At 35.1% G+C, this 12,069-nt stretch overlaps 1 protein-coding gene across 5 annotated transcripts in view; it reads left to right on the forward strand.

The window, feature by feature from the left end:
- LOC127861997 (sucrase-isomaltase, intestinal-like) overlaps nt 1-9,625 on the forward strand; it is a 103,185-nt gene extending 93,560 nt beyond the window's left edge. For 3 of the 5 annotated variants that reach the window (XM_052400839.1, XM_052400840.1, XM_052400841.1), the window contains 7 exons: nt 1,252-1,336; nt 2,064-2,120; nt 2,428-2,552; nt 3,280-3,368; nt 3,865-3,914; nt 5,263-5,412; nt 7,483-9,625. In XM_052400839.1, coding sequence (XP_052256799.1) covers nt 1,252-1,336; nt 2,064-2,120; nt 2,428-2,552; nt 3,280-3,368; nt 3,865-3,914; nt 5,263-5,412; nt 7,483-7,545 — 619 coding nt within the window. In that variant the 3' untranslated portion in view covers nt 7,546-9,625. Of the gene's footprint in view, nt 1-1,251; nt 1,337-2,063; nt 2,122-2,427; nt 2,553-3,279; nt 3,369-3,864; nt 3,915-5,262; nt 5,413-7,482 lie in introns of those variants that run through there. The other 2 variants (XR_008040389.1, XR_008040390.1) reach the window with 2 other exon arrangements.
- The last annotated feature ends 2,444 nt before the right edge of the window (nt 9,626-12,069 follow it).

Raw genomic sequence — 12,069 nt, forward strand, 5'->3', positions numbered from 1 at the left:
AGCCCCATGTTAACAAAGCGAGGCTGTTTATGTTATTCCACATGTCATGTTTCCACAGCAAGGCTCTTATTATTTATGCCACATCTTCTATTGTCCTTGAATGGTCAAACAGCAGTAAGCGTTATCTCTGTCTGTGTGTCATTCTATTCCAATAACTGCAGTACAAGTAATTGTTATTACTTACAAGTCTTTTACCCGCTCCCCCCTGCTCTCATCTTTTGAAAAATGGTACAAAAAGAATGATGAAGGAGTATTAAGTATTATTTATGTTACGTGTATAAATGTCATTGCATGAAAGTAAATTATTTCAAAGTAAAGCATATGTTTCTAACACTGTCACCATTATTTTTGTTAGCGATGTATGAATGTCATTGCATGAAAATAAATTGTTATAAAGTAAAGCATATGTTTCTAACACTGTCACCATTATTTTTTTTATCGATGTATGAATGTCATTGCATGAAAATAAATTATTACAAAATTAAGCATATGTTTCTAAAACTGTCACCTCTACAATTTAAGGGACATTCAATATTGCTAGGTGCTTCAAAGACTACTACATAGTCATGTCAGAACAAGGGTCTTTAACAAGCATGCTGCACACTCAAACCTTTAACCTATAATAATACCCTAGGCTAAAGAGCCAATGTGCATGTGCTTGGCCCAAAGGCAAGGCAGCATTAATTTTGTGTCATTTGGACACCTTTCTACTTTTAAATACAAAAACTATTAATTATGCATAAATTCAAGATTTAAAAAAAGTTGTGTTTTTATACTGATGGCGTTCTTGGAAAAGTCTATTTGTATAAAAAATAGGGACAAATATTTGCATTCATCTTAATTGAGTGTTGAGTGAGACACGTGGTGTCTGCATACTGTTCGTGTGTCAGACACCATAGTTTCACACTCAACCCATGACATTTTGTATTATATGTAATATGGATTTGGATTCTTCTAATCTGTCAACACTTATCTTTGCAATCAATTCATCTTTGTGGATGAGCCTTGCTCTAGTAAAGTGTCACCCCAGATAAGCCTGTGCAGTCCCCATAGGCTAATCAAGGATTACACTTTTGCATTTATGGTATTTTTTCTTTTAAAGGAAATCTATTCTAAGCGAAAAATCCAATTTAGGTGCAAAGTGTCATCCCTGATTTTACTGTGTGGACTGCACTTGCTTATCTGGGACGACACGTACATGCATTAAGCCTTGATTTCACAGACAGAGGCTCAGATCGGTTTAATTTCCAGTTTTCCTAAGGACCCACGCACTCGCTCCATTGATACACAGTTCATGTGGGGCGACTCATTCCTCATAGCTCCCGTTGTGGAACAGGTAAGTGGACATATGAGGTAGCATTCTAGTCGTTTACACAATTCTCAGTATCCAAACTGTAACTTCTTGTGAAATACTAAACAATTAAGTATAAACTGAAACAGATAACCCTGTATTATAATGTTTATATACATGTATGTTTTTTTATAATTTTAAATGCAGTGATTATCATGAACACATTTCAGCACATGAATGATGCAATCTGGACTGCAATTTTGTTGTTAACCAGGTTTTCCGAAGGAAAAAACTGGTTATTAGATTGGCGAATGTCGGCGGGCTGGCGGGCGGGCGGAACAAGCATGTCCGGGCCATAAATTTGTCGTTCATTGTGAGATTTTATAATTATTTGGCACATTTGTTCACCATCATTAGACGGTGTGTCATGGGAAAGAATTACGTCGATATCTCCAAGGTCAAGGTCACACTTTGAGTTCAAAGGTCAAAAATGGCCATAAATGAGCTTGTCTGGGCCATAACTATGTCATTCATTGTGAGATTTTAAAATCATTTGGCACATTTGTTTACCATCATTGGACGATGTGTGGCACGAAAGAATTACGTCGATATCTCCAAGGTCTAGGTGGCCACGACTAAAAATATATTTATTTTGAAACAAGGGTGGTAACTATGAACAATCAGTTCAGTTTGAGATGTCTCTCTTTATCAGACTTTTTTTCAAATTGAAAACCTGGTTTTGTGACAATTTTGTCCCTTGTTTGTTTATTAGGGCCACCTCCACAAGGATGTTTATCTTCCAGCGGCTCGTTGGTTTGATCATTACACGGTAAGTCATTTATGTGTTCAAAATCGACAAAGAGTGTTTCTACATAAGTGTTCAAAAATAAATATGAAAACATTCATCTCCAAATGAGGGAAAACTTGACAGAGTTGGATCAGGTGAGAGATAGACGGCAATCCTGGCCTTCTTGTTTAAAAACTGTATTTCAAAAGTGATTCCGGCGTGATGAAACAAAAACATCAGAGTTACATATGTTGGTGTATATCCTGACTCATTATGTACCCATTACAATATTTTTATTTATACTGCAAATTTGTTGTTACGACAAAATAATGTTCTCTTTGAAACCCAGGGTGCAGAGGTAAAAGAGCATGGCACTACGGTAACGGTGAACGCACCGAGGGATCACATACCACTGTTCTGGAGAGGAGGTTACATTATACCTACACAGAAGCCAGCAAATAACACTGTTTTCAGGTACACAAGATGATACACCCCTTGTAATTTATATAACATGTAAATTAGTTGATTTAAAATTAGCCTCTGCAAATTGTAGTTTCTAATGGCATTATCATGATTGTTTTTCAATGGAGTTTGTGATTATGACTTTAATTTAAGTTCCAACCACTAACACATTTAACAGTTTAATCTTATAATTATTTGGTATTATACATTTTGCTAGCTCTGGGAAAATGGGGCCTAATGCGTGTGTATTTCTTTTATAGGAAGTCTCTTTTTATGCCCTCGGATCAAATGATTGGGGGGATATTGTTTTTGGCCTGTCTGTCATTGTATGTGTGTGTGTGTGTGTGTGTGTGAGTCTGTCCCAAAACTTTAACCTTGGTCATAACTTTTGAAATATTGAAGATAGCAACATGATATTTGTCATACATGTGTATCTCATGGAGCTGCACATTTTGAGTGGTGAAATGTCAAGGTCATCCTTCAAGGTCAAAGGTCAAATATATGGCTTCAAAGCGGCGCAGTAGGAGGCATTGTATTTTACAAATACAGCTCTTGTTCGAGAAATTCCAGTTTCCAGTAGGCGGAGTTTGTGATCCCTGATTAGCCAGTGTGGACTGCACAGGCTAATCTGGGATGAATTTATGTGCATGCATTTAGCCAGTGCGAGGCTCATTTGCATGAACTTTCTCAATCTTCTTTGACTCATCACAATTCTGTGAATTGCTGTCTTTAATTTCAGTCGTAAGAACACTCTTGGACTGACAGTGATTCCAGACAACAATGGGACTGCCACTGGTGACTTATTCTGGGACGATGGTGACAGTATAGGTAAGTATAGAGTCCTTTTGGGAAGCGGATTGGCGTATGCATGATATCTAAATTCTGTGACAATGACAATTTTAAAACAGTATAGTATCTGAACAAATGTGTCCACTTATAGTTCTGTTCTGTAGTCTATTCTAAGTGCGATATGTTATGTACACTGAAAGATTTAAAATGGCAAAAATAGATTTGTATAGATCTGTTATAAATGTAATTATAGCTAACATTTATATTATTTATAGATAAATATTTATCAGTAATGTGCAAAATAAGTATTTCATTGAACACTTAAAAAATGATTGGCAGAAAGACAGAAATAATACTTATTTGATACTTTACTATGAATATGGCTGATGTTATACGACCAATACAGACAAAAGTGAGCCAAGGTGGACCCAATACCCATGTTAAAAACTATTAATATCTTATAGATAATGTGGTCTTAAGTCGAAACTCAGTAACACAAGTTATATGTTTCAAACATGTGCTTCTTTTTTTTCAGGCACAATTGAAACTAAACAATATTATTTTGCCAGCTTCAACTTCCGAAATGTAAGTTCCTTGTACAAATCAACCACTTGTTTATGCTGGGTGGATGGATTATTTATGTACACATTTAACTCAATGAAACCAAACTTATGATGGATTACAAATGATGGTTTAGTACAAACATTTGTTAATCTATCTGATTGTTCGATGGATATTAGAGGTGTTCTGAAATTAAATATAAGAATGACAGTTCAGCTGACATACATGAATTGAAAACAATATGCTTTGAAAAGGATTAATACAAACGTCGGTAAAGTTTGCTGGTTTCAGTGTGTTTTCTGGTATTACAATTTATGTAAGGAAATCTTGGAATACAGGGGTGTACATACTTCAAAAACTGTTTGCTGTTGGGATATTCACTCAACAAAGGTTTTATGAAATCTTGCCTTTTGTTTATTATCCCCCGCCATAGGCGGAGGGATCTTGTTTTGGCTTTGTCCGTCCGTCCATCTGTCCGTCGTCTGTCCGTCTTTCCGTCGTCTGTCCGTCTTTCCCTCCGTCCGTCCGTCAGGGGCCATATCTTGAAAGTGCTTTGGCGGATTTCATTGAAACTTGGTATGAGTATATATATGGATAAGAGGATGATGCACACCAATTGTCATTGTACACCATCTGTTAATAACAGAGTTATGGCCCTTTGTATCTTGAAAAAATGCTTTTTTGAGTGTCAAATATAACACTTTTGTGTCCAGAAGCATATTGGCGGGGGATATCAATTCAACGAATTTGCTTGTTTTTAAAAGATTGTGACAAATGATTATTTGATTTATCAGTGCATGTGTTCCTTCTAAAAAACAGTGAAACCAAAAATATTTGTTTATTGACCACTCGCCAGCTGTCAATCAAACTCACATAATAATCAATCCGATTTCGTTTATTGCGGCCACATGGTCAGACAAACAAAGACTGCCAGAGTAATGGAATAAGCGTTTTTATGTAAACACAACTTAGTGGGCGGAGCGATCCCGTATTTGGCGACTGGTAAATTGAGACTTATTTTTGTTGATTTTTGCTTGTCCTCATATATATTAAATCATGAAATGAAATGGACAACAATTGTTCATATCCTAAGTCTAAAAAAATCCTCAAAACTCAAATTGAAGATCCAAACAAAATGCAGATTTTAAAGAGTAACATGGCATATTTAAAGAGTAACAATAGTTTTGATTCTGTATTATATCATAACCTTTGTTTACTTACTTTTATGAGCAAACTGTACAGACTATCTAGTATTTCTGTGAAAGGTTTCGAAAAGCAAACACCTTCATTGTTGCAATGTATCCAATGGCAATGAGATGCCTGTATTTCACATATTGCTCTGTCAACCTCAACCTTCACCTTGTTTCCACAGAATACGGTCAGCATGTCTGTGGACACTAACCACACAGTAGTGGAAGGTCTGGTGTTTGATGAAGTCTGGGTCCTTGGCATGACCTCCCGACCTTCCAGCGTCACAGCTGGTGGCACCACTCTGGGGTTCACATACTACACTGATACTAGGGTAAGCAAGTGCATCTAGAACATGTTTGTTTATAATGGTATTATTAATAGTAAAAATGAGAAAAAAACTGCATTTTGGAATGGCTGTTTTGTGTTATTTTTGTTTAAATGTATTACATTTTTACCAAAATTGATGTAATTCAATAATGTTTGAAGCTTTTTTATACCCCTTATTACATGATTTAAGTTGAGAGTTTAAAGTATACTTTTATCATAGATTGTGTTTTCCCTTTTTGGTTGTATGCACATTTATTTTCGCAACATCACTCCATCTTTTGAATTGTGTGTTTGTAGTCTGTATTGGAAAGACCTTAAACATTGCAGTTCCTGCAGGGTTCTTTCATGTTGCACTCCATCTAAATCTATGTGTGTGTAGTTCATCTTTATTCAGTACATTTTGATTCTCAATATGTCAATAAGCCCCCCCCCCCCAAAAAAAAAGGCTTGCTAATTGGGTTAAGGGGGAAAGTGCAATTGAGCCACACCATAATAAAACAGGGCATGTGTGTCCTCCCAGATTATACTGTGTATTCAGCACAATCTAATCAGGGACGACAGTATCTACCTACATTGGATTTTCACTAAAAATATACTTCCTTTAAATGCAAAAAAATATAAAAGGGGAAGGTGTCGTCCCAGATTAGCATGTACAGAATGCACAGGCTTATATGGGACGAAACTTTACTTTCTTGAATTAAGCCCCGTTTTCCCAGAGCTAAGATCAATTACTGCAGACCTCCTGTGCAAGATTTTATTTTGAGACCTCATGTGAAGCCCCAAGAACACAGCACCTTGTTCTAATGTCTCATACAACACCTAGTTCTAATGTCTCATTTAACACCTTGTTCTAATGTCTCATACAACACCTAGTTCTAATTTCTCATACAGCACCTTGTTCTAATGCCTCATACAACACCTTGTTCTAATGTCTCATACAGCACCTTGTTCTTATGTCTCATACAACACCTAGTTCTAATGTCTCATACAGCACCTTGTTCTAATGTCTCATACAGCACCTTGTTCTAATGTCTCATACAGCACCTTGTTCTAATGTCTCATACAGCACCTTGTTCTAATGTCTCATACAGCACCTTGTTCTAATGTCTCATACAGCACCTTGTTCTAATGTCTCATACAGCACCTTGTTCTTATGTCTCATACAGCACCTTGTTCTTATGTCTCATACAGCACCTTGTTCTAATGTCTCATACAGCACCTTGTTCTAATGTCTCATACAGCACCTTGTTCTAATGTCTCATACAGCACCTTGTTCTAATGTCTCATACAGCACCTTGTTCTAATGTCTCATACAGCACCTTGTTCTAATGTCTTATAAAGCACCTTGTTCTAATGTCTCATACAGCACCTTGTTCTAATGTCTCATACAGCACCTTGTTCTAATGCCTCATACAGCACCTTGTTCTAATGTCTCATACAGCACCTTGTTCTAATGTCTCATACAGCACCTTGTTCTAATGTCTCATACAGCACCTTGTTCTAATGTTTCATACAGCAACTTGTTCTAATGTCTCATACAGCACCTTGTTCTAATGTCTCATACAGCACCTTGTTCTAATGTCTCATACAGCACCTTGTTCTAATGTCTCATACAGCACCTTGTTCTAATGTCTCATACAGCACCTTGTTCTAATGTCTCATACAGCACCTTGTTCTAATGTCTCATACAACACCTTGTTCTAATGTCTCATACAGCACCTTGTTCTAATGTCTCATACAGCACCTTGTTCTAATGTCTCATACAGAACACAAGTTTGAAGGTTTGGTTTGAGCGGGGGATCCAACTTGCTACCTGTGACTTCTGGCGCCCGTCTCGCAACTAGACAGCAGATCTATTAAACCATTGTTCAGATGAAACCATATGTTTTATAACTGACTTTGGCCAAATGAATTCATTATGAATTATTTGAAGGTTAGGTTTGAGCGGGGGATCTCGCCATTAGACTGCAGATCTATTAAACCATTCAGACGAAACCGGCCAAATGAATTCATTATTATATGGAGATTGGTATATAATTTGCAATAAACCAATTGAGTTTTATCTTTATTTCAGGTACTTCATATTCATGGACTAAGCCTGCCCCTGAAAAACAACTTCAGCATTACATGGAACTGAGCTTCAATGATGGAAGTCCACCCTTCACGACATTAGTATTCAGTGACTTTGAGTGAAATAGCAGTTTATGTTATAGATGTGTTTCTGTAAAGCATAACTTGCAGTTCCTGTTTCATTTAAGTATATCAGAATTACATCTTAGTCTAGTTTTTCAAATCTAGAAACTGCTTGAATAAACAGAAGGAAGACAAATTAATTTCATTTAACAAACACATTGATAAGGACCCAATACTGTTTTTATTTGTTGAAAGTAAGATTATATTAATGCTTTTACATTTCACAATATTGTTTATCTGTTACCTTTGAGATAAGCGAACTTTAAAGCTTTTTCAACTTGTTTACCGCTTTTTTCATTCATTTTATACAAAAGCAAGTTAAGACAAAACCGTATTATATAGCTAGTACTGCTTAGGTCATAATCGGATATTTTATATGTGACATGTCCACCAATTCCTGACATATGAATATTCCACGTGTATGTATAGATATCTAAACTGATTCAAAAAGTGAGTGCACAACTTGATTGTGAATCTTCTGCTTGAATGTGAATATTCTGTGATGTCTTCTTCTTTCCTATTAAGTACAGGTCTCGTCTGGAGCATCAACGCACTTTGACTATTATAATACAATGAGTCCTGGGTAGAACCAGTACTTGGTGTCTTTCTCGGAGATCTAAAGAACGCTCCCACAGTGGAGATCGAACATGTGATCTCCCAATCGCTAGTCGACACCATTTTCACTACGCTACGTCAATCTTTTGAGTAGAAGTAGATTTACAATAGAAGGACCTCACGCAAGTATAAAAACACAAAAATCATTGTCAAACCTGATCATAGGATACCTGGTCCCATATTGATTATTGCAAAACCATTGCAGAATATAAAATTCACAAATAGAAACAATTGGACTAATTAAGTTAACAAGACTTTCTAACAAAAAAATAGTTTGATAGATGTTTCAGCCATTCAACACTGTATTACATGTATGTTAAATGCTTGCTAGATTTATTGTGCAAAATATTTATAATTTAAGTAATTAAGATTTCATAGCAGAATGGTTAAATTACCAAATTACCCGTGGGATGGGATACTGATATGTTATACAATGTAGAGGAAAAAGTTTACAGTATACATAAACACACAATCTCATAACTAGAACTGTTTGCTCACATTTACAAAAGTTTGCTATATTCTATTTTGTCGTTTGAAACTTTGAGACTTAAATTTAAGATTTTTCTTTTTTAACCTGCAAGATTGTGTTTTAAAATGTTGATACGCTAGTCTTGAATTGTGTTTTGCTATTGCGTAGATATTTGTTGTTATAGATGCTAGATTTATTTTTAACAAATTCTATTGCTGTATATCAGATTTAAAAAAAAATATTTTTTGGTAAAAAACAACTTGTGTTTGTGTGGTATGTTTACCAATTCAGCAGCAATAATGTATAAAGATCTCAGTAGAATAACTTTCAACTTTGAAAGTTACAGGTAGACAACTCCTGTTTCTTATTACATCCTTCCAAATTCCAGGTAAACTAGCAACTTCTGTTTCTTATTTCATTCTGCCCAGTTACTGGTAGGCAACTCCTGTTTCTTATTTCATCCTACCCAGTTACTGGTAGACAACTCCTGTTTCTTATTTCATCCTACCAGGTTACAGGTAGACAGCTCCCGTTTCTTATTTCGTCCTACCCAGTTACTGGTAGACAACTCCTGTTTCTTATTTCACCCTACCAGGTTACAGGTAGACAACTCCTGTTTTCACCCTACCAGGTTACAGGTAGACAACTCCTGTTTCTTATTTCGTCCTACCAAATAACAGGTAGACAACTCCTGTATTTTATTTTGTCCTACCAAGTTACAGGTAGACAACTCCTGTTTCTTATTTCATCCTACCAAGTTGCAGGTAGACAACTCAATGTTTATTATTTTATCCTACATAGTTACTAGTAGACAACTCCTGTTGCTTATTTCTTCCTACCGATTACATTTAGACAACTTGTTTTTCTGATTTCATTATGCCAATATACATTAAGACAACTTGTTTTTCTTATTTCATTCTGCCAATATACATTTAGACAACTTGTTTATTATTTCATTTTGCCTTGCAATTACATTTCCATGGCATAAGTGTTGAATTAAGCAAGCTCAATATGGCATTGTGTACATGGGGCATAGGAGGTGGGAAGTAACGCATAGCGAGAGGATGATGATGAATTCAATTAAAGTCTGCACCTGTCTTAAGTTCTTACTAGCTTACTGGTTAATGTAGTGTTACAAATGAAACATGTAAGTAAAATTTAGTGATATTTTTTTAATTTTGCTGACTTTGGTGAGTGAGTACAAATAATTTATATAACTAATTATGCCTTTTGAGGTCAAACAGGCTTGTAAAATGAAAACTGTTCCCACATATTATCTCGAGAATGCATAAATGTTTGTCAAAAATCACTTGCTTATTTAGAGTTACCATGATGCCATATTTTACACTCACAAAATTGTGTCACATTGATTCTAAAAATTTATAACTATAACTTGCAATGACTGTTTAAATATAATTTCATGAATATCCACTTTGAAACAGCCACAACAAAATACTTTTTTTTTGTTAGTACACATTTATTTGCTGCAGAAAATCCATATATTACAAAGACTGGTACAAATGCATATCAAACCACGTTTGTATATGTGATTGAAAAGCAACCACAAACTTGCAGGAAAAAAATTCTCAAATTTGTTTAATATGTAAATACAAAATTTATCTATTCATATAAAACAATAATAACTGAATCATGCATATACAAACATGACAGCTCATTCAAGTTATAGTTAGAATATTATAAAGTAAAATGTTATTTGTTAAGAAGGGGTGTTAAGTGCAAGCATTGAAGCAAGCCCCTTCCTAGGCCTGTAGGATTGTACTTAATATGTTTTAACTTCATCAGATTATAACCTACAATTTCATTGCTTGGGCTAACATACATCTTGTGTACAGACGATGGTTTTGCTTACTAAAGCTTTTTGAGTTAGTACTTTTGAAAGTTACCAATCAAAAGCCAGAAAAACCATTAATGGGAGCAATCCTAGAATATCGTTGGGTCAAAATGTAGGTAATATGCTAAATTAAAGTTATCACGCTTGCTGAAAGAGATACATCATATGCCATAACAGAAACCCCTTCTAAAAATAAAATAGATTTAATTTTACAAAGATTTATTTAAAATATTCATGAGAAAAGACACGTCATATGTGAATAAAATCATACAATATATAACATAATTACAGTTAATTTATATAAGTATTTTCAAAGAATTATTTTTATCTTGTTCAGCAAGGACATATCGATAATTTGATCAGTTTTACTATAAAATACAAGGACAATACAGTTCAGAGAGCAATTCAACAAGCCAATAAAATTCATACTACTCAAACCATGCAGGTTGTGGCTTGACTGTGTTGGTGTATTGATAGATTTGAACAAAATGTTTGTTTTGGTGCCAATGTGCAAGAGTGGTGAACAGTTAATTATGCTACTTCAAGTATTTCAGAAAGATGTCGTTTTCAAATATTCTGAAATTGTTGACACCATATGAAGAGTGATGGATAGCATGTGCTCACAACAACACGTGGTGCAGAGTGACCTCAACATAACACCAAAAATCATACAAATATATATTTGGTATAAAGGTGTACAAACTTAACAAAAATACAAAAAACATTCAGCCCTACCATTCATAAATATAGTAAACCTAAATATATGAACTATACAAATAAAAAAGCTTCTAAGCTTTACACAGTTGATAGGCACCACATGGATATGATAATTAAGCAGAAATTAGATTTCACTATGACTTTGAAATAAGGACATTTTATTTAATCCTAAAGCTATACAGTACATGCACCTTTACTCGATATTCCCAAGAAATACAGAGTACAAATTTACATAGATGAGCGCTTCAACACACACAATTTCAACAACTTTATCAGGCACCATAATAACAAAGATGTAGATATCAAGAACACCAAAATAACAGTAAGCATTAACACATAGCAAACTTTTTTGGTTTATAGTTGTCCAACTCAAAATGACCCTTTAGTTCTCTTTTTATTGACAAGTATTTTTACCCTACTTGCAGATATTTGAGACAATATGACAGACGGAAAAAATGACCGATTTCGGATTAAAAATTCATAAATAATCGTTGGTACTTGAATTCGTGGCTCAGATTTCACGGGAGGGTTTTTGTCCGGTCCCGTTTTTTCATGGGAGGGTTTTTGTCCTCCCCGTTTTTTTAATGGGAGGGTTTTTGTCCGTCCCCGTTCATTCATGGGAGGGTTTTCGTCCGGCCTCTATAAAACTGACGGGAGGGTTTTTATCCGGGAGGGTTTTTGTTCGTTAAGTTTTAAATGTGTATTTAAGCTTCATTAAAGATTATGATCCCCCACAAAGAACTGATTCATTACATATAGGATCTGGCATGAGTTGTCATATCATACCATATTTTATTAAACGAGTTCAGAAATTT

The sequence above is a fragment of the Dreissena polymorpha genome, chromosome 16 (genome assembly GCF_020536995.1).
Source record: "Dreissena polymorpha isolate Duluth1 chromosome 16, UMN_Dpol_1.0, whole genome shotgun sequence".
NCBI lineage: Eukaryota > Metazoa > Mollusca > Bivalvia > Myida > Dreissenidae > Dreissena > Dreissena polymorpha.